Below are 27580 nucleotides of genomic sequence, written 5' to 3'. Positions count from 1 at the left end.
ATAATTGGTCCAGAACATGGTGGCCAGATTACTAACTGGGGTGAAAATATATCATCATATTTCCCCAACTCTGGCCACGTGACACTGGTTACCCATTACATCCCACATTGACATCAAGGTATTGATTACATATAAAGCCCTAAACTGTTTAGGACCTCAATACCTGTCAGAGCACCTTCTTCCACCTAATTCTACCCATGTCACTCGTTCTAGCCAGACTGGGTGTCTCAGGGACTTAACTCCAAGAGAGGTCCAGAAGGAAAAAAACTAGAAACCAGGCCTTCTCCGCCGTGGCCCCTCGCCTTTGCAACATCCTCCCCCCCCCCCCGAGATCCACCTGGCTCCCTCGCTGGGAGTTTTAAGAATAAATTGAAGACCTGACTGTTCAGGCAGACCTTCCATCCTGCCATTACTTAATTTCTTCTCCTGGTTTTTCCATCTTGGATTATGTTAGCTTTTTAAAGTATTTTTTTAATTGATGATTTTAACTTCATTGTCTTTTTTGGACAGTAGACCGCCCAGAGTAGATTCATCTAGGTGGGTGGTATAAAAGACGAATGAACGAATGAACGAACGAATGAATAAATAATTATTCCAGTGATATTCTAAAGAGGACCTGCTTTTATAGTAACAAAAATGGCGTCTAACTGCTGTGGAGAAGCGGTAGCAGTGATGGTGATGGCTGCTGCTGCTACTCATATTGCCATATATCAGCATGTTCTCTAGAGCTGTGCTTTCCTTAAATTGTGCTTCAACATAAAGAGAAGCCCTTAATATTGGATCTATCCATTTTCTGTAAGATATTCACTGGGACTCTGTAGCTCTATGAACACAAACAAAAATATATTTATGAATCTGCAGACTGCATTGATTTGTACATATGTTTCTTTTTGTGCTTCTAGCATTATTTTTCTGATCTGCATTCCACCACACCAACAAATGTCTTGCTAACATAGTGTGTTGTTTATGTTTCTTGCAGAGGAAGATGTATATGGTGTTTACTCCAATCTGTTGTTCAAGCATTTCCTAGCAGAAGGGATTGTCTGTGGACATAATTTATTTGTTGCTTCAGATAAAGGAGAGCCTGCTGATATTCTAAAGGTAAAAAAAGTTTTTGTTTCTGATCATTGCCTGATATATATTGAACTACATTGAAAGCCATGCTAAAAATGCAGCACACACATTTGTCTATTTCTGTTTCTACCCGTATTGGGTATCTTTATTACCTGCAGTATCCCAGTGTGGTGTAGTGGATACAGTGATGGACTAGAACCTTGGAGAACAAAGTACAAATCTCTGCTCCTCCATGGAAACTTGATTGGCGAAGTGGAACTGGTAAAACCATTCCTTAAATAGCTCAGTTACCTTGAAAGGCCTATTAGGGTCACTATAAGTCGCTTTTGACTTTGTGGCACAAAACACCCCCCCAATATATCTCAACCTTCTTCTTCTTCTTCTTCTTCTTCTTCTTCTTCTTCTTCTTCTTCTTCTTCTTCTTCTTCTTCTTCTTCTTCTTCTTCTTCTTCTTCTTCTTCTTCTTCTTCTTCTTCTTCTTCTTCTTCTTCTTCTTCTTCTTCTTCTTCTTCTTCTTCTTCTTCTTCTTCTTCTTCTTCTTCTTCTTCTTCTTCTTCTTCTTCTTCTTCTTCTTCTTCTTCTTCTTCTTCTTCTTCTTCTTCTTCTTCTTCTTCTTCTTCTTCTTCTTCTTCTTCTTCTTCTTCTTCGATCCCAATCCCCTCAGGGAGAAGTTATGGGTCAACATAATACATTTTTAATTGTGACCCAGGATCTCTGTAAACAAGCTACCTGTCCTAGAATTAAAGCAGCCATAATGACTATGGTTCAGAGAAATCCTAGAAATCGTTACGCGAGAATTTGGTGAGATTAGGTTACATGTGAATTTGATGACCATGTGCTTCTCATACCAGGTAGAAGAATGATTGGTCAAACAGGAATGTAAATGATAATACTAGATTCACCAAAGTATGAGTAGCTGTGATAAGGCATAGAGCAACGCGATTCTGAAACTATTTACCCTCTGATATTGTTGTGCTCATGTATGGAGTCTGAAGTGAAACCAAACACTTAGAGAATATGTGCAGAGAATGAAACACATTTTCAATAAACATTGAAGTTTTAGTACCAGAACAAATAGGCAAATGCCAGTGGGTTTTTAAAGTTATTAAAACCAAATAAATATTCCCAATTTGTTTCAAAATCCATATTTCTGAGAATATATTTAAAAGATTGAGAATGCTTTGTACCGGCTATTCTTACTGGCTTTTATAATCTGAGAAAAGCTGTTACTCAAAACACATCTTGTTTGCTTTTTTTAAAGAAAACAGTGCTCTACTTCCTATTGTGGTACTTAACACTCCATGGATGCAATGTCTGTAAGCACACAGGTCTCCTAAGAGATTACCTGCGGCCTGAACAGAGAGGTTCCAGGGGCAAGTGTACTCCTAAATCAGCTGAGCTGAGTCCGGATACCCAGCAAGGCAGTCCCACTTACTCCTTTTCCCAAGTCTGTTCAAATTAGCAATTAACTGAGAGAAAAACCAACCAATAAAAATCATGAGTTTTGGAGTCTGCCAAGACGAACAAAACTCAGGCAATTAATGGGCTCAAGTAGCATATCTGTGGCCTACAGATAATTATGCAGGTTTGCTGCTCAAGAGACCAAACATAAGATTTTAAGAATTATTGTTTCATTAGAAAAATAAAGTATTCAGATATTCAGTTTGTTGCAAAGCATAGCATTCAAGTACATTTCCATAAATCAAAGAAGTTAGAACTTTAGCAAATTCCAGCTATAAAAATAAAATTAAAAACTCTAAAAATAGCTTGAAAGGCAGGCAAGGCATAGCCCTCCTTTCTCTATCCTTATTCTGAACTACATTCTAGCATAATACTAAAAAATAGCAAATGGAACTCAGAAGTCCATCCTCAAAATCCAAGGCAAAAATCAAGTCAAAAATCAAGTTTAAAATCATGTTAAAAATCAAGTCCTTTCTGTCTCCATTCTCCATTTTCTTCCATGCTGGAACCACCCTTCTTCTTCACTCTCCTGTGATGTAAACCAATCAGGATGAAGGAGCCGCCTAGAGTGGACGAGTCGCCCAGATAGGCGGGGTATAAATCAAATTATTATTATTATTATTATTATTATTATTATTATTATTATTATTATTATTATTATTATTATTATTATTATTATTATTATTATTATTATTATTATTATTATTATTATTATTATTATTATTATTATTATTATATAATGGCTGTCTCTCCACACCCCGCCTCCATTTCCCATGGGATGTGCAGGTGTTGTTGACCATCTTCCTGATGTTGTGTCTTGACCCTCATCGTCTCTGGCCAAGCTTGCTTCATGGAAAATTCCAACTAGCTCTAAGAGAAAACAGCTTATTGAAGCATCTAGTTATGCTAACACAGACCAATATGGATTCCTTCTACACAGTTCCATGACTACAAATCCCATTCAGAAATTACATTTTAGCCTTAATAACCTAAACCATGACAATGTCTGCATCAGCAGACATCCACCATCACATGGCAATAACCACGGAGTGTGAGGAAAAGAAAAGGGGACTGGTGCTATATTCAAATTGATGTCCACACACCTCCGTAGTGCAGCAGCTTCTTGGCCAGCAATATGGATAATATTTTTTTATTATCTTCGCGAATACAATATGGATAATGCCTGGTTTCAGAGTCTTGCAGGGTGGGAGGAGTTATTTCCAGAAGAGTTAGCTTCTCTTGGTCCTAACGAGCACCAGACAGAAGCATTTACTTTTCTTTCTCGCATTTTTCTTTTTTCTCCCTTTTATTTAGTTAACATGCTTTTTACAAATTACTATAAACTTGGTTTTCTCAACATTCATTTTAGATTATGTGAATTACTTACATCATTGACTTTGCTGAACAACCTGTGCAAATTATTCAAATTGTCAGAAAGTAACTACATCATCTGTGTATTAAATATGGTTGACAACCTGTCCATTGCCAAAAAAACACCATCATTTGATTCAGCAAGCAATTTTCTAAAAATGTTCTCCTAGGTCAGATTAAAAAGCAGTGGGGAGAGTATATATATATACTTATTCTTCCGCTACATGAATGACTTTTTAGATGGATTGTCATGCGTTACTGCTCTGACTGGATCTTTAGTTCTAGTTGTGTTTACCATCTCTGACAGTGGTATTTGTTTGTTCCTTTTTAATATTTGCATACTTATTGTATTAATATTAATACTTTAATATTTTCTTCTTAATGATGTAACCTGCTTCTTTATAATCGTTCTTAAATGTTGTCTTTTAATGGTGTAAACCACCATTGTGTACTCATTGTTTTCAATTTTAAATATTGTCTTTCAAAGGTGTAAATCGCCTTGGTTCATTTTTAAGGAGAAAGATGCGGTAAAAATATTTATCATCATCATGTGATCTTCAAATTTCACTGCACCTTTTGGTTGCCAGGTTGCCAGTTATACAAGTGTCTATTGAATCAAGACGAACTCTGTTAGGCTGCCATGGTTGACTTTGTCAAAGGCATTCTCGTAGTCAGTAAAATAAGTATACTGTATTTTAATTAATTAATTAATTAATTTATACCCCACCCATCTAGTGGATGGCTAACAATAATAGATAAAATCGAAACAATAAAATAAAATAAAAAACAACAGTAGTAATATAGTTCAAGATCGGAAAAATAATCAAGTGATGACAGGAGGGAAAGCCTGCCTAAGAGCCAGGTCTTAAGCTAGCTCTTTAAAACACCCAGTGAGGGAGCCAGACAGATCTCTGGGAGCAGACTGTTCCAAAGGCGAGGGGCCACTGCTGAGAAGGCCAAGTTTCTGGTTCTTTCTCTCCGGGCCTCCCTTGGCATTAGGCCACTCAGCCACCCTTCTTGGCTAGAACAAGTGATTCCAGTAGATTTAGGTGGGAGGAGGCATTCCACTAGATATCAAAGTCCTAAACCATTTAGGGCTTTATACGTCATCATTAACACTTTGAAATCAATGCAGAAATGAACAGGCAGCCAATGCAAGGCAGACAAAGTGGGGAAAATATGCTGATAGTGAGAAGTTGGGCCACAGCATTCTGCACCTTTTGAAGCTTCCACATCAGTCTCAAAGGTAGCCCCACATAGAGTGTGTTACAGTAGTGTAATCTCGAGATTACAAGCGCATGGATCACAGTGGTGAGCGCCCCAACATCAAGATAGGGACACAGCGGGGCAATCCGCCACAAATGGAAATAAGCGGAGTGGACCACTGACGCTACCTAGGTTTCCATGGTGAGCGCTGGATCCAGATGGACCCCCAAGCTGCGAACCTCACTCTTTGCAGTGAGAATCACTCCTCCAAAAGACAGGGAGTTTTCCAAACCACCGATGGAGGGGCCACCCATCCCCAGGACCTCTGTCTTATCCCGGTTCTGCCTCAGTCCATTCTCCTGCATCCATTGCAGTACAGCCTCCAGGCAGTGCTGAAGGGACGGAACGGCATCCACTGTGGTTGGAGAAAAGAAGATGTATAACTGGTTGTCATCAGCGTACTGATGCCATGAAGCCCCAAACCCCCTGCCGTGATGACCCCAATCAGCGGCATCATATAGATATTAAACAGCATTGAGGAGATAATTGAGATTCCACGGGGCTAAAACACACTCCCCAAGCTATACTCTCTGAGGACGGTCCTACAAGAAGGATTGGAGCCAGGCAAGCGCCAGACCACTGATTCTCAACTCGGAGAGCCTCCCCAGGAGGATACTGTGGTCGGTATTGAAGGCAGCTGAGATATCGAGGAGAACCAACAAAGAGATTTTGCTCCTGTGAAACACCAAACACTGGTTCGCCCCTAAAAATGAACAGGCACGAACCACCAAACTGTTGGCTCATGCCCATCTCTGTTTGCTAACATTCTGAAGAGGCTCTCTTCTTAAGACACATCACAGTATTGGCAAATTAAAAAAGAAGACTTGCTTTGGTTCCTTTCCAGCCATTACAGACGCTGGAAATGAACAAAAACAGAATGATCCTACATTCACCTAAAAAGTAGAAGCCCCTGTCAGAGGCCAGAAAAATGTGGGTGTGAACACCCAAGGGGCAGGGTAGCTCTCTCCAGGAAAGATGTTGTTTGCTGGTTTTATGAACAAAGCAGCAGGTCCCCACAGTGGCCCAAACAATGGGCTAATTGTCCATTTAGTCACCTTCTGAATTTGGTTTTGTCATCTTAGTAAGGCAATTTGGATCTCAGTAAAGTACTGTATTCTGAATATTAAGAATCATTATTGATAGAAAAATTGTAAAGCCACTGTCTCCCCATCCTAAAAATGCATTGTTTTTAAACAGTCTATCATCTTGGAACTACTCCTGGACAAAATTGATTTAAAAACAGGTTAAGAGACACGATTCATGCTAGAAATGTTCACTTTGACCTGCTCTAATTTTATGGCATGTGATTGGGAGGTTTTGTATTCTGAAAATAAGACAAATATTGCTGGTTTAAGGAGGGCAAAAGATAGTTTTATAAATCATAATTACATTAAATCTGTATAACTAAAACACAAATAGGAGATTTTAAAAAACTGCCAGGCATGCTATAGTACAACACAGTAATTTATCCATCATCTTTTGAACACATTTTCATGTCTATTGTAGTCAAAGTTTCTTCAGGAAATCAGCATTAAGATGTAACACTGTGGACAAATCACACTCCTGCAGAAATATTACAGAACATCACACAGGAGATTTTAAACATTTCTGCTCAGTCAATTCATCTGCCTAACAGTCCACTGTAATACTTCTTGTTCAAACGTAAGAAATTATACATACAATATTATACCAAATCTTTATGGGACCTCATTGCAATGCACTGCACAATGATTATGCCATAATTTTCAGAATTTAAAAAATGTCCTTGGAAAGATCAAGGTAATAAATTGTAAGCTGGATTCATTTCCATTCTGAGAAGTGCAGGTTAACTTAAATGCTATTGGTTTCAATAGCTTTGGAGTATGTTTAATCTCCTCAGAAGCTGACTGGATAGCTCAGTGGTTTAGGTATCTGGCTGCGGAGCCAGAGGTTGGGAGTTTGATTCCCCATTGGGCCTCATAGGGGAAGAGCCAGCCTGTGACGCCTGGGGCAATTTGCACAGTTCCAGAGCTGCCCCCAGAAGAAGGGAATGGTGAACCACTTCTGAGTGTTTTCTACCTAGAAAACCCTGGAAGGGCCACTTTAAGTCAGAATTCACTTGACAGCATGTAATTATTATTATTTTGAATGTCATGGTAACTACAACAGCCATGACATCATATGCAATATTTTGGTTTTGCACTCTTCAGCTCTCACTGTTCAATATCAAAAAGTATTCACCACAGGTCCCATTTGCTGTCACCTCATGTTTTTCAGAATCTTCACTGGTGATGTTAATTGCCAATCTAAACTGAGAGGCAATCTGACCATATTAGTGACAATAGTGGCTTTGCGAATCAGTGGATGTTGACAATAAATAAACACTTTCACATCTTGAATCTCACATCCAATAATTTGTCATTCAGGTGGCCACAGCCAATCCAAAGGCAGTGCACTATATCGGCAAGCAGGGTGGGACTCAAAACACTCTCCTGCACCTTTCCTTTGTCTCTGTAACGACTATAGCATACAACATTTACCCATGACTATACTCCTGGTGGAAGAAGACAGTGTACTGGTAGATGCTTTCAGCAAGAACTGTAATCCTCTGTGGCACACAAATGGTTGTTGTGCAGTCATGCATTTCAACTCATCTTCTACATCTGGGAATGCCCAAGTATAGAGATCATTGCTTTCAGAATAAATTCCAAACACACACTATTTTGCAGCAGGACATGTCAACTGGTCCACTTGCCTTCTGTATATTTTCCATTATTTCCCTTTAATCACCAATATAGTAGATAAAGTGAGAACAGATATGGGTCAGATGCATTCTGGAAATGCCCTGGGGGCCTTAGCAAGTATAGGTCACAACCCTTTCCCTCTTTTTCTGTCATCAGTATCTCCAGTTTTTGCAAATCTTTTCAAGGTCTGACAATTGTATGCACCAACCAAATCTTCAGGCACTTCATCTCAAAGCATAGAAAATTCAGTAGTAGGCCTTTTACTTCAAAAGAGACCATTGGTTTTAAAGGCAGCACTCAGACATTTAGCCCTATCTTCTTACAAAGTGGTATTTTTTCAAAGGATTTGTGTCCTCCTTGAAAATATCTGTTTCTCCAGAAGAGGTTTCAGCAATATGAAGGCCTGATTTGTCATCTCTAGCAGTGAGCTCATCAGACCAGATGCAAAAACAATCACTGTCACTGTTCGCTTACCCTTACGTGGTTTCTTAAAGGAACTGGGAAACTAACCTTTGATTTCTGTTCCAACATGTCTGTGGTCACTGGTTCTATCACAGCCTGTGGAGAAAGCTATAAAGAAAAGTTATGGGCAACTAATTAAGTTTAATTTTCTCTTCTAACTTTTAAAGTAGCATTCTGATGACCATTGTGGTGATCGCCCCACGTCATAGTCATGAGCTAATTTGCCTGAGCCTATGAGAGGACTGGAGAGGCGGAGTCAGCAGATATATGAAGGCTTGGCAGGAGAAGGAGAAGTCAGATAGAGATTGGGATGAGACAGTCACAGAGGGATACAGATAGAGAGATATATAGAGGGATAAGAGACTGGTTAGTTAGAGAGAGAAGGAACAGATACTAATAGAGATAAAGCTGGTTAAGATAAATAGCTAGATAAGGTTCCCTTGACATTTAGTCTAGTCGTGTCTGACTCTAGGGTGCAGTGCTCATCCCTGTTTCCAAGCCGTAGAGCCAGTGTTGTCTGAAGACAGTTTCCATGGTCACGTGGCCAGTGTGACTACACATGGAATGCCGTTACCTTCCCATTGAGGTGGTACCTATTTATCTACTCGCATTTTTACATGCTTTCAAACTACTCAGTTAGCAGGAACTGGGACAAGCGACGGGATCTCACTCCGTTGTGTGGATTCGATCTTACAACTGCTAGTCTTCTGACCCTGCAGCACAGAGGCTTCTGCGGTTTAACCCACAGCACCACCTTGTCCCTCAAAAATAGATAGGTAAAGGTAAAGGTTACCCTTGACATTTTTAGTCCAGTCGTGTCCGACTCTAGGGGGCAGTGCTCATCCCGTTTTTCAAGCCGTAGAGCCAGCGCTTGTCCGAAGACAGTTTCCGTTGTCATGTAGCCAGAGAATGTGGTAATTATATGGCAAGAGAAAAGTATGTACAGTGATGCCTCGCAAGACAAAATTAATTCGTTCCGCCAGTCGTCTCGTATTGCAAAAATTTTGTCTTGCGAAGCGTGGTACTAAAGGTTGTGCAATTTAAAACAAACCAAAAAAGGGGGGGAAATTCATCTTGCGAAGCATGGCCATAGAAAAATTTGTCTTGCGAGTCACCAAAAATCAAAAAATGCTTTCGTCTTGCGAGTTTTTCGTTGAGGCATTCATCTTGCGAGGCATCACTGTATTGAGAGATCTGTTAACGATTTGCTTGTGTACAATGCTCATCTGAAGAACCTCTGTGATTATTAAATTGGCTTCACTTCAATAAATAAGTTCTGTTTGCATTCACAAGACAAGTGTTTTGACAAACTTCATTTATATTGTGGATTGAGGTAATCCACTGGTGGCAGTGAAAGGAAAACATGACTGGAGCCCTTGTGAGGTCACAACACGTAGGTGCCACAAAGGGGGAACATCATAATTGGTGTCCAGTGATGGGATATGACACAATCTAGTAAAGCCAGAGCTTGAAAGTGAGTTTTTTAAAGTTGTGGCTACCTTTTTAGTCAGAGGTCTGTGGTGAAGAAATAGGTGACCTGCTAGAGCTTTTGTGGAAAAGCTTAGTGGTGGGGTTTCTGATCCCAGATCTGGGGGAAACTAAGATAGGGAATGACTCTAAGGGAAAATTCTTTTGTTATCTACCTGAGGGTTTGAGAGACCCAGTGGCTAGCTTAAAATCCAAGGCACTGAGAAGGGAGCGCTGGTGGATAAAAAGTGGAAGCTAGGGTCAGAGCAAATTTGAGGTGATAGGAATTTTTATAAAAAAGCAGAGGCTTGAAAATAGTATTTGTTTCGTGTCTGGAGGCAAAAAGGTTGTCTCAGACCAAGAAACATTGTGGCTGGTGAGAAGCCAGATAAAGTGTAGCCATCTTTAGCTGCCGAGTGAGAGCTACATAGTACCCCAGAAAAATACTGGGAAAAGAAAACAACAGTAAAAAAAGGGTTTTAAAAAGAGGCCTGACTAACTCAGCAATAGAAACCAGCTCTTATCAAAGAAGTACACATACTTATGCCACCCAAAAGAATTTAAAAGCCAGTAATAGAATTGATCCTCAAGAGGCACAAAATTTACCTCAGGAAGTGGAGGGAAATGGAAACCGTCTAGCTCCAGAGGAACAGGAGGAGACTCATGAGGGTGCCTCGGGGAGAGAAAGTGTTCTAAGCTCCCCAGATTTTGAAAAATGGAAGCTGGAACAGGAATTTAAATTGAAGGAGCTAGCTATGAAAAACCAATTAGAATTGGAAAAGGAAAAAGCCAGAGCTCAGGAACTAGAACAAAGGGAGAGTGCTGAGGCATTTGATCAAGAAAATAGACAAAGAGAAATGGAATTAAGACAAAGAGAAATGGAGTTTCAATTACAGATGAAACAATGAAATTACTGCTCAAAATAGTAACAACGATAAGCGCACTAGTGAGGTAAATCTCTCAAAGATTGATCTAAAGAAATTCCCCAGTATGGAAAAGGAGACTGTCCTGAATCTTCCCTCATATCATTTGAGAGGGCATGCTGGGACTTTGAAATTAAGGATGATGAAAGGATAATAGTTTTGAGATCACAAATAAGTGGAGAGTTAGCTGATTTGTATTTTCAGATGCCTCTGGAACAAGCTAGAGACTTTGAAGCCTATAGAAAAATTGTATATTCTAGATTTGGCATTAATGCAGAACATCTTAGGAGAAAATTTCATTCCCTTAACAAAAAGCCTGAAGAATCTTATTTTCAGTTAGGGGCAAAACTTACTCACTGTTTGGACAAATGGATGGAATGTGAAAATGTCACTTCTCTAGAACAAATGAAAAATGTGATTGGGTTGGAACTGTTTTATTCTATTTTGCCTGGGGAATTGCGTTACTTAGTCAAAGAAAAAAATCCTAAAAATCTACTAGAAGCAGGTGAAAAGGCAGATTCCATAAGTGAAATAAGAAACCCCAGGTTCTCTGAGGTAAAAATTAGTAGAAACGTGTGGGACGACAGGAGAGAGGCCCTACCCAGTATTTATTTATTTATTTATTTATTTATTTATTTATTTATTTATTTATTTATTTATTTATTTATTTATTTATTTATTATTCGATTTTTACCCCGCCCCTCTAGACAACGTCTACTCAGTTAAGATTACATCAGTAGAGATACCTCAGAAGTACCCAAGCTACTGGAAGCCATTTTAGAGACAGAACCTCATCTCCAGAGAACAGTCATCTGAAATATAATAGCTCTGAGGGAAAAAGTTAATAAGGCCCTTGGTTTTGAACCCAAGGCCAGTACATGGTGTTATACGTCTGGGGAGAAAGGTCATTTTTGGGTTCAGTGTGAGACTCAGAAGACTAGGCATTTTAATCAGCCTAGGGGTGGAGATTCTGGTCCCCCTGGGAAGGTGTTTTGTCTACAACTTCATGGAGCAGCTGAGAATGCAGCAGTTGAAGCTGTTGCCATAGCAACACAAGTCACAGAAGGGTCAGAGAGCCAGGGTCTTCCTGTGGCCAGAGTTGTCCAGTGCTTTCTGATAGAAAGTAATCCAAATCTTTAACAAAGCTCAGGTGATGTTATCTATGTAGATAATAAGAAGTATCTAGCACTCAGATTCTTGTTCCCAAGTTACAGTATGTAACCCTGATATAGTTCCTTAGGAAAATATGTTAGACCATGATAACATTTTTATTAAAGGGATTGGTTCTGAAATAGTGGTGTTGCCCATGGCAAAAATACCAATGAGATATAAAGGATGGTCAGGAATTTGGAAGGTGGCCATATCTGATTAGATTCCTGCCCCATGTTTAATAGGTCTAGATTTAGCAGAGCATCTACAGAGTGTTTTGTGACAACTTGCTCTCAGGGATGGCAAATTGAAGCCACTGAGGAAAATTATGAAATCTTCTTGAAATAAGAAATGAGAGAGAAACAGGTGATCTGGTTACTATTAGAAACCCTAATAATCCATCTGTCATACAAGAAGAACAAAAGGAAGATCCTACCTTAAGTGAATGCTTTGCACAAGTTAGGGAATTCCACTGACCCCTGAAAATCCTGAACGATTTCCCAGTTCAGAAGAAAACCCTGAGATAGCAGAAATGGCTGAGGTGGTCATATTGGAGAATCCTAATAATACTTCCTGTATTGATGAGCAGAAGGAAATAGTATTACAAAAGCTAATGAGAATCCCATTCCAATGTGTCACGTTCCCGGGGGTTTCAACAGCAGCGTCCGATAAACCAGTCCAATGTCAGAAGTTCAGAGAATGCAGAGCTGATATCAAAATGCCAAAACCAAATCACAAACCGTAATCCGAAGTCAGGGTCTAAAGCCAAATCACACAATGTAGTCCAGGGTCAGAGTCCAAAACAAGGGTCCAGAGAACAAGGTTCAAGGTAGGAGCATGGATGCGAGCCAGAGATTTGACTTGTTGCTTCCACAAGCTTTCCAGCATCTGGGTGCAGATTTTATAGCAACAGCAGCCATCCATACACCTCATCCTGCTAATACTCAGGGCTGGTCAACCTTATGCCCCTATGGGAAGCATTCATGCGGGCTTCGGATCTCCGTGCCATGAGTCCTTGCCAAAGCTTGTCCCTTACTCTGGCTACTGGGGGAGGAGAATCTGGTGGTGATTCAGCTGCCTGTGATTCTGATTGCCTAGCATTCTCCTCAGCTATAATTAACCCCTCAGATTCCAGATCTTCTTTGGCAGAACTCATGACACAATGACACCTGAACACCCAGAGAGGTTTATAGGTGATAAAAACCTGATATATAGAGAGGTTTTCACAAACAATTGTTCCTGTAAAATATAGGGAGGAAAATTCCTTAGAGGTAACAGAGCCAAGCTTGGGAGGTACTTCTGGAAAGAAAGGCTTGTATGAGGCCCAGGAAAGAGATTTCTGTCCTGAGGACAAAGTGGTGAGGCTGAGAACCATAGAGGGGAGTAAATTGCTTTTGGCAGGGTCAGAACCTATAAATTTGTTGTAGTATCACTGGAGGGCTAGAGAGTCTAGTAGCTTTGAAGCTGCAAAAGGCCTTAAAACCTTGCAAGACAAACCCCTACCTGACATATCAATGAATAAAGAAATAGAATCAGATGAAAAGCTCAATATATCTGACATAAGCCAAATGTTAGAGATGGCACCTAAAAGAAACTCACCTGAGAATTTGGAGGTGACCCATGATAGTGGTCCCCCACATAGGGAAGTACCTGTGGATGAATTTGTTTGTTAGGAGGAAGGCATAAGCAATAAGCTCTCAAGGAAGGACACATCCATAGATGTACTGCAGGAGGAGAAGGAACTGCCTACCCTTTCCCCAGCTGAAAAGTGAAGCCATGAGCCGGAAAGAAAACAGGCTTCACCTGGAAACGGCAAGTGGATGACATCCAGTGGACGGCAAAGTGCCCGATGACTGCCAGTCGACAGAAGAGAGTGCAGACTTCAAGATCTGCCTTTGTTGTGCCTGACTACAACCAGGAGTTCATCGTATACATTGATGTGTCGAGTGTGAGTCTGGGAGCCGTGCTGTGCCGAGCAGACCACAGAGGGAATCGACACCCAGTGACTCTGATCAGCAGGAGATTCTGACCTGGTGAGAGACATTTGTCTACCAACATGAGGGCGTGCCTATCAATTGTTTGGATGCTGAAAAGACTGAAACCCTACATTAGGGGAAGGAGGTTCATCCTTTGCACCAACCATTTCCCTTTGGTGTGGCTACAAACGGTGAAATGCACTAACAGTGAGCTTGCAAGATGGACATGGAAACTGCAAGACATTACTTTGTAATCCACAGCATAAAAGGAATTCAGAGCATGGAGGCTGATACCTTGCCTCGAATGCCAGGTGGATAAACAAAGTTTGTAACGTGGTATTAAATGTTTTGCTTGTGTATTGTTATGAAAAATGATTAAAATGCCAAGTTTGGATGGGGATAAACTGAGAGGTGGAGAATGATGGGAAATAATGGTGAATAATGGTATAAATGTAAAGGTAATGTGATTTGTATTAATGTAAGTAATGCAAATGTTTATAATTGTATTGATTGTTTTAAATGTTTAAAGTAATAAGGTTGATCTAGTAAACATAATGATAGATAGAAAACTAGTATAAGATATGTATAGGTACTATATATGGTAAATGTAATGTATAATATGGTAAAAATAGGGTATATGATTGTGAACATAACTGGTAAACATATTGTTATGATGATGTTTTCGATGTATTGTTCCCTGTATGTTCCGTTGTTCATAAGGGTAAACTGTAAGGTTTCTCCCATGAAACAAACTTTTCTTAGGGGGGAGGAATGTTACAATCGCCCCACGTCATAGTCATGAGCTAATTTGCATGAGGCTGTGAGAGGAGTCAGCAGATATATGAAAGCTTGGCAGGAGAAGGAGGAGTCAGACAAAGATTGGGATGAGACAGTCAGAGAGATACAGATAGATAGATAAAGAGAGAGAGAAGAGACTGGGTAGTCAGAGAGAGAAGGAACAGATACTAATAGAGATAAAGCTGGTTAAGATAAATAGATAGAGAAGTTGTATATGGCAAGAGAAAAGTATGTATTGAGAGACCTGTTAATGATTTGCTTGCATACAATGTTCATCTGAAGAACTTCTGTGATTATTAAATTGGCTTCACTTCAATAAATAAGTTCTGTTTGTGAGCAAAGCCAGTTTTCTGAGAAACTGCTCAACCATGGGACAGAGAGGATTCAGAATGATTAGCTCCTTTACCAGGCAAAACAGGGTCCAATAATTTTACCTTAGGGCAACTAAATCACTCCTGCACCAAGTCTGACCCGATTTCATTGAGAACCAAGGCACACACATAAGTTCTAGGGAATCTAATTCTTCTAGCACTCAGGAATATGTTGGACCCAAATGGTAGCGTTAAGTATACGTGGCCTTATAAAGTACATCAATTTAAGTAAGCCAATTAATTATTGTAGCTTATGTTCTATTCAAGAAGCCAACTTCCAGACATTAAGCATATTTTGTTTTATTAGAAAAATAAAGTTCTGAAAGAATAAAGTTTAAGCCAAGCAAAGCATCTATGTACATATTTCCAACCCCATCCCTTTGACAAGTAACGGGATTCCTCTATAAAAAACGAAAATAACAAATTGCTAACTAAGAAAATTAGGGGAAGGCGGGCCTTCCCTCCAACTTCGGCGGAATCTACATTTTAAAACGAAACTGTAAATCCCATTGTCCATAATGAAAACAACAACATACCAAACTTCTGGAAAATCCAAAAATCCAATAGCCCGATAGGAAAAGTCCTGTTATAATGTCCATTTCAAAGTAAAGACTCTCCGGTGTCTTTTCTGATGTCGTCCATCTTTCCCCATTCACATGCTGCGTCTCTCTCTTACCCCTCCTTTCTCCTTCTCTCCCTGTTCTTCCTTACTTCTCCCTCCTTCTTCTGGGAACCACTGGAATGCTATGACTTTAGCTAGCTGACTAGCTCCAGTTACCCAGGTAACGAGATAAGAGGTCAGCTTGACCATTTCAGTGAAGCAGAGGAACTGACTTTGGAATTTTCCACTCTCCAGCACACACAGAAACCAAAATGGATTCTTTCAGGCTAACTTTGTAACTACAAAGTTCCATCAGTAAATCACTTTTTAGCTTTCATAACCAATTTCATCACACTGTTTGCATTCACAAGACAAGTGTTTTGACAAACGTCATTTATATTGTGGATTGAGGTAATCCACTGGTGGCAGTGAGAGGAAAACACGACTGGAGCCTTTGTGAGGTCACAGTGGGTGTCACAAAGGGTGAACATCACAACCATCATGCCAGTTCATCATGCACTTCAAGTGGACTATTTCTTCTTAAACTATCACAGAGATGGTGTAGTTTTCAAACTGATTGTTCCCTTCCTGCCAAAAGTGTTTCAACAATTCTACCTTGGCCAGACATTATTTTCCTATTTCCCAGAATCTGTCAACACTTTGGATACTTCATGATATACTTTGAATGTAAAACAGACTGTTGACATCCTTTGTAGACATCTTTCAGACGAAGAAATGAGGATGAAGGCAGATTTCTGCTCAGTGTTTTCCTAAATGATTAGCTATCACTATGAAACTCGTTGATGAACCAGCATACTCAGCTTTCCCTACCTCCCTGAAGCAGAAACCACCTTTAAAGTATATGTACAGGATATGTTGATAAAGGAAGGATTGTGAATGGTTGCAAGTTAGTCAGCACTCAACCATTGTCTGAAGTTATCAACTTGGTTTTAGAGCAAGAAACAGTGTTGCCTGTGGCAAGGGGAGCAGTTCTTTAATCTACGGTTTTCATATAATTCTCTCTCTTCTGGTAAGGCAGTTTGCCAGTCACTCATATGTGAGTCACACTGAAGAAGCAGCACGGGTTGCTTACCTGTAATTGAGGTTCTTTTAGCAGTCATCTAGGAACTAATTTGTTGTTGTTGTTTAGTCATTAAGTCAGGTCTGACTCTTCATGACCCCATGGACCAGAGCATGCCAGACCCTCCTGTCTTCCACTGCCTCCCAGAGTTGGGTCAAATTCATGATGGTAGCTTCGGTGACACTGTCCAACCATCTCGTCCTCTGTCGTCCCCTTCTCCTCTTGCCTTCACACTTTCATAACATCAGGGTATTTTCCAGGGACAGTTCTCTTCTCATGAGATGGCCAAAGTATTGGAGCCTCAGCTTCAGGATCTGTCCTTCCAGTGAGCACTATGGGTTAATTTACTGCAAGATGGATAGGTTTGTTCTCCTTGCAGTCCAGGGGACTCTCAAGAGTCACCACCAGCAACACAATTCAAAAGCATCGATTCTTCAGCGGTCAGCCTTCTTTATGGTCCAGCTCTCACTTCCTTTCATCACTACTGGAAAAACCACAGCTTTGGCGATGCAGACTGTAACGGCCTCCCTCTACCTCACAAAAGGGGGGGGTCGCTACGTCACTATAAATCACTCTTCTTTTCCACTGCCACCAACCATTCCCTCAAATAAGTAGCTTCAGGCCAAAATATGATTCAAAATAAAAACTCAGGTTTATTGGGTACAAATAAAAGGAATGGTAAATCACTTATAATTAAATAATAATTCAATCACTATAATAAAGGCACTAGCATACACAGACTCTCACAATATATATCACAGATCTCCTAACTCCTCTCTAAACCCTATCCAAGCCCTATCCAAGCCCTATCAGTCCCTATCTAAAGTCTCTCACACACATTCACTCCCATTTATACAACAGCTCCATCCCTTATGTCCCACCCTCCGTCACACCATTGGTAGATGACTCACAGCTTTAGCAGTGACGGACAGGTGAGGTCATAGCTGTATGTAACAATACCTCCCCCCTTTAAAAGTTGTTTTGTGGGGGAAAGCTAAGGTGCTTTTCACCCAAAACAACTAGTAGCAAAAATCAAAACATTACATTTTCCCCACATTTCAAAACTTACCATCAACATTCAGGCATACTCTTATAATACTATATACTTACACTCAATAAATCATTTGCATATATACAGAACAACATTTCAGTGAACACATATTTTCATAACTTTTAAACACAGTAACCAATTTCAAGAGTCCATCTTTTCATCTTCTGTTGTCTGGTCTTCGGGAAAAGGCGTCAGCAACACAGTTCATAGTCCCTTTGACCACCTTAACCTCGAAGTCATAGTCCTGTAAAATTAAAGCCCACCTCATCAGCTTACTGTTTTGGGCCTTCATAGTCTTTAACCACATCAGAGGGGAGTGGTCAGTACAAAGGATGAAGTGTCTCCCCCAGATGTATGGTTTTAATTTCTGGACCGCATACGTGATGGCCAAACATTCTTTCTCAACGGTTGACAGGTGTTTCTCGCCTTTCTGTAGTTTCTTGCTCAGGTAGGACACAGGATGCTGGTCTCTGTTGTCATCACACTGGCACAGCACAGCTCCTACCCCAGCGTTGGACGCATCGGTGTAGATGATGAACTCTCGATCAAAGTCTGGAGCACGCAACACAGGGTGGTTGGTTCACGCCTCCTTCAGCTTCCCGAACACCTCCTCGCAGCTACTGGACCATGGGATGCTGTCATCACTCTTCTTTCGCGTCAGCTCGGTCAGCGGTGCTGCAGTCTCGCTGAACCTAGGGATAAACTTCCTATAGTATCCTACTAAACCAAGAAAAGATCTAATCTTTTTCTTGGTATTGGGTCTAGGCCAATTACGTATTGCCTCTACCTTTGCTTCTAGGGGCTTGATTACACCTCTCCCTACAATATGACCCAAATATTTCATCTCGGGGCTACCCAGCTGGCATTTACTTGCTTTCACTGTTAGCCCTACTGCCTTTAACCGTTGCAGTACTACCTCTAGGTGACAAAGGTGATCCTGCCAGGTAAAGATCCCTATGTCATCAATGTAGGCTACTGTAAACTCACTGAGCCCTTGCAGAGTTTTGTCCATCAGCCTTTGGAATGTAGCTGGGGAATTCCTAAGGCCAAAACTGAGGACACGAAACACAAATAAGCCAAAAGGGCTACAAAAAGCAGTTTTTTCTTGATCTCTAGGGTCTATCCGCACTTGCCAAAAACCTTTAGTCAGGTCTAAACAGGAAATATATCGACAACCCCCTATGGTTTCAATCAGGTTGTCAAGTCTGGACATGGGGTAAGCATCTGGTTTGGTTACTAGATTTAATTTTCTGTAATCAACACAGAACCTAATGCTTCCATCCAGTTTATTCACCAAAACTGTTGGAGCAGACCAAGGGCTAGACGATGGCACAATAATATTTTCTTTTAACATCTCATCCAGCTCCTTGCGCACCTTGTCCACATAGGGTCCGGTTACTCTGTATGGGGTTACTGCCTGCAGGGGTGCATCTGCAGTATCTATTCTATGCATCACTCCCTTAGCTACCCCAGGCTTGTTTGAAAAGACCTGTTGATACTTAGTAACCAACATCTTTAGTTCCTCTGCTGTTCTAGGGTGAGTGCAGGGCTGATCTTCACCTCCTCTAGGTTGAACTTAACTTCACCCCTACCTTCCCAATAAGGCAAGTCATGTTCTTCCTTATCAGCAGCTTTCATTGCAAAAAGCGCTCTCTTTTCCTCTCTATAATATGGTTTAATTGCATTCACATGAACTACCCTCCTGCCCAGATGTTCATCTCCTTCAATTATATAATTAAGATCGCTCATTTTAGAAATGATCCTATAAGGTCCTGCCCGGTTCAATTGTAGTTTGTTCCCCTTGATGGGCCTCAACATCAGCACCTCATCTCCAGGGTTAAAATGTCGTTCCCTAGCCTTTTTATCATACCAGACTTTTTGTTTGACTTTCTGTGCTTGCAGGTTTTCAGCAGCTAACTCTAAATTTCTTTTTATTTATTTATTTACAATATTTTTTAGCCGCACCATTGCCAGTGAGGTTGTTCATTAAAGTGTCTATGTATGAGACTACATTCTGAGGATCTTCTTCTATGATCTGTTCCCAATTCTGCCTAATCAGATCAAGTGGTCCTCTCACTTTCCTCCCGAATAACAGTTCAAATGGACTGAACCCTGTACTATCTTGTGGTACTGATCTGTATGCATATAGCAATAATTGCAATTTCTGGTCCCAGTTACAGTGGGGTCTTGACTTGAGAACTTAATCCGTATTGGAAGGCGGTTCTCAAGTCAAAAAGTTCTCAGGTCAAATCTGCATTTCCCATAGGAATGCATTGAAAACCATTTGATCTGTATCTGCTCTTTTCCGTCCATATAAACTAACGGGAAGCTGCTATTCTGCCTTCGACCACTACAGGGAGATATTTTGTTTCTTTTTTTCTTAGGTCAAGAAAGGTTCAGGGAAGGCAGGGAAAATACAGTCCAGGCAGTCCAGTACCAGGCAGTCCGAAGACTGTCTCCCAATCCACTCTCTAAACGCTGGGAGGAGTGAGGAAGCAGACAGGCACCCTTTTCACTGGCCAACAGTTAACTGAAAGTTCAAATTTTGCACTTTCCCTGCCTCCCATGTGGGTTTTTTTAGTTCTTAACTCAAATCTAAGTATGTAAGTCAAGTCAGTATTTTCCTATGAGAGTGGTTATTAAGTCAAAATGTTCTTAACTCAAGCCGTTCTTAAGTCAAGACCTCACTGTATTTGGGTTTTCTGCTAAATAAGCTCTAATCATTCTCATCAGGGTTCCATTAAATTTCTCTGTTAACCCATTTGTCTGCGGGTGATATGGGGAAGTTTCTAGATGTTTAATACCACAAATCTGCCATAGTCTCTTCATAAGTTTGGAAGTAAAGGATGGTCCTAAGTCAGTTACAATCTCTGAAGCAAAACCCATTCTACTCATATAGCTCAACAGTGCATCAGCCACTGTATGGGTCTCAATGTTATTTAAAGGTATAGCCTCAGGATATCGTGTGGCATGATCTACAATAGTGAGAATAAATCTGTTTCCCCTTTTTGTGACCTTAGGCAACGCCCCTATAATGTCCACGCCAATGCATTTAAAAGGTGTAGAGATTACGGGTAATGGACACAACTTAGCCTTAGTTCTGTCACGGTTATTACCCTGTCTCTGGCAAACATCGCATCTCTGGCAGAAATTTTTAATCTGCTTTCCTATCTCTGGTCAATAGAAGTTTTGAGTTATTCTCTGCTTGGTTTTATTTATCCCTAAATGTGCAGCAAATATATCAGAATGTCCCCTTTCTAAAATCATTTGGCGATATTTAACAAGCACTACCAACTGGCTTCGAATCCCATCTCCCCCTTTTGAGATGTTCATCAGTGTTTCTCTATACAGTAAACCCTGCTTAATATGGAACCTTTCAGGGGTTTCAGGGGTTAACTCCATTCCTGACACTTTCTCAAAACAACATTTTAAAGTGGGATCTGCTTGCTGTTCCTGGGAAAATATACTGCTTTGGGGTATCTCAAGTGAGAATGCCTCAGTTTGTTGTATATTTTCATTTTCTTCCTCCTGAATGTCAGTAACTTTTTCAGCTGCCTCTGTTTGATCTTGTTGTGAACGTGTAAGAACTAACACTCTCTTAACATGCTCAGAGAGGTCTGTCCCAATAAGTACAGCTGAAGGTAGTTGCGAGGAAATTCATATGCGCCAATTTCCCTGCCAGCCCTTATAACGAACTAACACTTCAGCTACAGGCAAAATAACTATTTCTTCCCCTATTCCTTTAATTGTCATACTTTCATTTGGTATTATGTATTTTTGTGGTATGATATCAGGATGATATCATAATCATAAAGCGAGGCACCACTGTATTAATGTAAAGGCAGCATACATGCCTCACAGATAGTACCCACAGTGCAAATAAACAGAACACGTTGTAAGACTATAAATAGATTAAAGGTGACTAGCACAAATACCTCTGGATAGACTTGTATGAATATTGTTAGAGTTGATACTTTATTAGGCTGTTATAATATTGCCAAATTTTCTGCATTTTTGTGAAAAAACACAAAAATTATGGCAAATTTAAAGCAAAGTTTAAAGATATTTAACAATAACAACAACAGCCCCGGACTTTTGTGCAATTCGGTAGGCTTAATTTCTTCTAAGGAGCTCCCATGTCTCCAAATTGTGGACACATTCTAGATGGACGGTATAAAAATCTAATAAATAAAGAAATAAAATAATATAGGTTGCAAAAAAGTTGTGGCCATTTGGGGTTCTTTTTGTGCAAATCAATATTAGGTACAAAATTTCAGATTAGCACATTTTGTTTGGATTCAGGACCAAATCCAAGTTCCTAAGCTGAAGTATCATTGCACAGGCCTAAAAACAGCACACAGGTGATATTTATCCCCATGGTGCACTCTGCCCATTTTGCATTCAGCCCATCACATTAATGAATGAGCCTGTGATATTCTGATGACATTCCTTCATATATTGTGGAGGTGCTAGAAAGTATGACGATTTTAGCTAAAGGTTTTTAGTTAGTGAAGTTTAAATGCAAAACCTAGGGGTTTTTTTTCGCTAGCATTGTGGCCCTTGGAATATCCCAATGCCACAAAATTGTCCCCCAAACTTGCCATAGTTGCTCATTGCAACCTAAAGTATCCTCACTAATGTCTGTTTTCTTCCTTTCTTTTGAAAAGTGCTGAGAGGATGGTCATTTTATTTCATCTTTTAGGATTCATCAGTTATAAGAAGTCTTGAAGAATATTTCATTGTCTACAAGGTTATCAAAATGTTGTACATCTAGATCAAGAATTTAGTTAACATTATTCTGGAGCACAGAATGCTGTCCTCTGGAGATGCCAGCCACAGAGACTGGCGAAACATTAGGAAGAACAACTTTCAGAACACGGCCAAAGAGTCCAAAAAACCCACAACAACCATTAGATCCCAGCCGTGAAAGCCTTCGCGAATACATTAAATTAAAATACATTTCAGTTATACAGTCATGTGAAAAACAAAGTACACCCTCTTTCAGTTCTATGGTTTTACATATCAGGACATAATAAAAATCATCTGGTCTTTATCAGGTCTGAAAATTAGACAAATACAACTTCAGATGAGCAACAACACATGACATATTATACCATGTCATGATTTATTTTATAAAAATAGAGCCAAAATGTAGAAACCATGTGTGAAAAACGTAAGTACACCTTATGATTCAATAGCTTGAAGAACACATTTAGCAGCAATAATTTTAAGTAATCATTTTCTGTATGACTTTAACAGTCTCTCACATCATTATGGAGGAATGTTGGCCCACTCTTCTTTACAATGTTGTTTCAGTTCATTGAGGTTTGCAGGCATTTGTTTATGCACAGCTCTCTTAAAGTGCCACCACAGCACTTCAGTTGGGTTGAGGTATGGACTTGGACTGGGCCATTGTAACACCTTGATTCTTTTCTTTTTCAGCCATTCTGTTATAGATTTTCTGGTGTGCTTGGGATCATTGTTCTGTTGCATGACCCAATTTAGGTCAGGCTTTAGCTGTCGGACAGATGGCTTCACATTTGACTCTAGAATACTTTGGGATACAGATGAATTCATGGTTAACTCAATGACTGCAAGATGCCCAAGTCCTGTAGCTGCAAAACAAGCCCAAATCATCACCCCTCCACCACCTTGCTTGACAGTTGGTATGAGGTGTTTGTACTGATATGCTGTGTTTGGTTTCTGCCAAACATGATGCTGTGCATTATGGCCAGACATTTCCACTTTGGTCTTGTCTGTCCAAAGGACGTTGTTCCAGAAATCTTATGGTTTGTCCAGATGCAACTTTTCAAATGTAAGCTGTGCTGCCATGTTCTTTTTAGAGGGAAATGGCTTTCTCCTGGCAACCCTTCCAAACAAACCATGCTTGTTCAGCCTTTTTCTAATTGTACTGTCATGAACTTCAACATTTCACATTCTAACTAAGACCTGTAGAGACAGATGTGACTCTTAGGTTCTTTTTACAATTTCTCTGAGAATTGCACACAGCTGAATGCTCCAGACCAACAAACTGCTAAAACTTTGACTTTTATTAAGGTGGTCACACTTGCTGATGATTATTTACACAAGAGCATTTGGTTAGCAGCACCTGGCTGCTACTTAGCTCTTAATTCCTATGAAAGCAGTAAAGGTGTGCTTAGTTTTTCTACACATGGCTTCTCCATTTTGGCTTTATTTTTGTAAAATAAATCCTGACACAGTGTAATGTGTCATGCATTGTTATTCATCTGAGGTTGTATTTACCTAATTTTCAAACCTGCTAAGAAATAGGTGATTTTTATTATGTCCTGATACCAAAAACCAAGGTTTCTTCTAAGCTGGGCATATCTGCGAGCCTCTGCCTCCCTCCATGCAGCTGTCTTCCCCCTCTGCACAGCAGTCACGTTAGGTTCCAGTCATGCCGGAACCCTGTGCACGTGGTAGTGGAGTCATGGACACACACAGGAGCAAAGTTGCAAGAAAGAGACACAGAGCCCTGCCGAGCGGAGCTGAAAGTTAGAGGGTACATTGCCTAAAACCATAGAATTTCACATGACTGCACAGTGGTGCCTCGCTTAACGAGCGCACCGTTTAACAATGAATCTGCACAGCGACACATTTTTTGCGATCACTTTTGCAATTGCATTGCGATGTTTTAGATAGGGAAAACATCGCTTTGCAATGATCAGTAAGCGTTTCACTTACCGATTTTCGAATAGTGATTTTTTAAAAACAGCTGATCGGTGGTTCCAAAATGGCCAACGGTAGAAAAAATGGCCGCCCGCAGCGTTTTTGCGCCGTGTCCTCGCTTACCGGGCAGCGAAAATGGCGGCCAGATGGAGGATTTCCGCATAGCGGTGAGTTTTTCCCCCATAGGAACGCATTAAATGTGTTTTAATGCGTTCCTATGGGTTTTTTTCCCCCTGCATAGTGACGAATCCGGATAGCGATGATTTTTTTCGCACAGATTATCGGCGCTATGTGGGCCACCACTGTACTTCTTTTTTACATTTTAAGGCTTCCTAGTCCAGGGTAATAAAATATGTTCTTAATGGTGAATGCACTGCGCTGTGGAATTCAGCTTTGTTGCAATGTACTTATTTAATTATGTTAGAGATGGGAAACATGTGAACAGCACGTACCTCCTTGTTCATTTTTGGATACTGCCACCATACTGTATCTGGTACTGTCATATCTGGTAATGCCACTGTAAAAAGAGAGGCGTGGGGGGTGGGGAAGCAGGATCTTTCTTTAAAAACAAGGGGATAGGAAGTGTCTTGCTTTATGACAGAATAACATTCCTGGAAACCTCCCAGAGGTACAGTTCTGCTGTAAGAGAACTTGTACAGTGCATTCTACCAAAACCACTAAAGTTGCCCATCACTGATTTCCAGTACTGTATTGGCGATAGTAAAGCCTCAAAGCAGGTGGGATAATGTAACTGAAGAGTGTTCATGGAGCAAAATAATTTTGTAGTCTAGGTTGTGTTAGAGAAAAAGGTGTTATCAGTTTGAGTGACATTAAAGCTTCATGCTTTTTTTGATGAAGTTCTAGGTAGTAGGGAACCCAGGATGAAATCATGTTTCTTAGTATAGTAGGCCCATCAAATCAGTAGGGGTGGTGAATCCTCTCAATGAGTTCCATTGATTCAATTGACTTATTCTAATTATGTCTTAGTTTGCAAAGCAACAGGATTTTGTCTATGGAGACTGAAGAAAAGGATAACAGATACCTAAGCAATTACCTTGAAGGGAGGTTTAACTAAAAATCACAAACAAGAGAGGGCAGAAAAAATACCAGAGGGGAGCTCTAAAGAAATTCAACAGTTTTTAAGAAGAGGAAAAATAATGTGTTGTACTATGCAGTGCATGGGATAGAGGGGAGCGTTAAGCATGGGTGTTCAAAACATAAGGTAGCCAAGACAGACAAAACAAAGAAGGTAGTATCCCGAAAATAATAAAGCTGAGGAAACAATGGATAATAGAGACATGAAATTGAAAAAGGACTAAAGAAAACGTGGATATGACTTGAAGCAAAAGTTGTCAAATAGGAGTGTGTGTTTTTAATGCAGAGATCAAAAGGTCTACTTTAATAGGGATTTTGCATATATTATGGATTATTTTGTTAACTAACAGCACAGCATCAGTTCTTCAGAATTATAAAATAACTTAGAGAGTACAGTAGTAAGATACCAGTAGTTGGTATAATGCAGTGCTAATCAAGAGGGTGTAAGGTTAAGCTTCATTAATTGTTGCCGGATTGTGCCTTTTTGTTCTCTTATGCCCTAGAGAACAGAAGAAGAGAGAGAAAGACAGGTCAGATGAATAGAACCTAATTTTGTTTGTGCATCTGTCAAAGAAGACAGAACAATGCAGCAGTTGACAGAAGGACCAGAAATTCCTAAAAGATATGAAGAATATGCTTTCTGGTGTAGAAATGCAAAATTTACTGCATATAATAAAAAATACCATTCTTCCTGTGGTTCAAAGTTGTGGAAGTGCATACTGTTTTAATTGCAATAAGCCTTTCCCCCAGTCTTTTTGTTTACAAGTCCTTGATGAACTCTGCTGATGCTAAGAAAGTGATTTATATAAAATATGAATTCAAAGAACACAATCATTTCGTGCGCTCTTGCAAACAAAAAAAACCCACACAGAGCCTGCCTTATTCAGTTTCTTGCAATTCTAATATATATATTGGCATGCTTGTGGGAGCATGAGATATATTCTTATTATCTTATCTTTAACTGTATGAGACACATACACAACATTTATTCCACAGTTTGCCGGTGTGCGTTTGCATCTTGGAATGAGACAGAAAGAAACAGGACTCAAGCTCTCTACAGATCTCTGTTTGAGCAGGCACTTTGATCATGTGTGGAATGATTCTAAACTTTCATTTCTATAAAAATTCTAGAAATAGTAGTTAAGACTATCATTAAACTGCTGTTAAGCAGATTGAAGAGACTCTTCTTGCATCTAAGGAAATGTCCTTTTCTTTTTTGCTGATTGTTTGAAATACAGTGGTGCCTCACTTAACGAGCACCCCGGTTAATGACGAAATCACATAGCGATTTGTTTTTTGTGAACGCAAAAACGATTGCATTGCGATGTTTTAAATGGGAAAAAATCGCTTTGCGATGATCGGAAAGCTGTTTCGCTTACCGATTTTTGCATAGCGATGTTTTCCCAACAGCTGATCGGCAGTTCCAAAATGGCCACCGGGTAAAAAACATGGCCGCCCGCTTTGTTTTGGGACGGATTCCTCACATACCGGGCAGCGAAAATGGCTGCCGTATGGAGGATTTTCGCTTAAAAGTAAGTTTTTTGCCCATAGGAATGTATTGAAGGGGTTTCAGTGCATTCCTATGGGCTTTTAAAAATCGCTTAGCAATGTTTTCGGTTAGCGGCGATTTTTGCTGCACCGATTAACATCGCTATGCGAGGCACCACTGTATATAGAAGAATTTAGGGTATTACAGGTTTTTCCCCATCAGTATTCAGAGTAGCATGAATAGTATTTATTTGCTTACTATATTTATGTCCAGCTTTTTCCCATTGATCTCATAGTGGCATAAGTGTTTTTCTCTCTATTTTTCTGTTTACTTAAAAAATTACACCACCTTTCTGCTTAAAAAGGACCTAATATAGTCCTTTACATCATTAAAGGACGTTTAAAAGCTAAAAACACTAAGTATACAAATATTAAAAATAACCAAATACCACACTAAAATGGTAAAAAATTTAACACCAAATACTGATTTAAAGCAACAAGGAATAACATTCCATTTAAAACTTCTCTCAGAT

At 40.0% G+C, this 27580-nt stretch overlaps 1 protein-coding gene across 3 annotated transcripts in view; it reads left to right on the top strand.

The window, feature by feature from the left end:
* Positions 1-27580, top strand: part of ELP4 (elongator acetyltransferase complex subunit 4) — a 226181-nt gene that overhangs the window by 20004 nt on the left and 178597 nt on the right. For all 3 annotated transcript variants that reach the window (XM_078384023.1, XM_020795613.3, XM_020795612.3), the window contains exon 3: positions 980-1101. In XM_078384023.1, the coding sequence (XP_078240149.1) occupies positions 980-1101 (122 nt within the window). The remainder of the gene's footprint in view (positions 1-979; positions 1102-27580) is intronic.

Source organism: Pogona vitticeps, chromosome 1 (assembly GCF_051106095.1).
Source record: "Pogona vitticeps strain Pit_001003342236 chromosome 1, PviZW2.1, whole genome shotgun sequence".
Lineage (NCBI taxonomy): Eukaryota > Metazoa > Chordata > Lepidosauria > Squamata > Agamidae > Pogona > Pogona vitticeps.
This window is presented reverse-complemented; position numbering and strand designations above follow the sequence as displayed.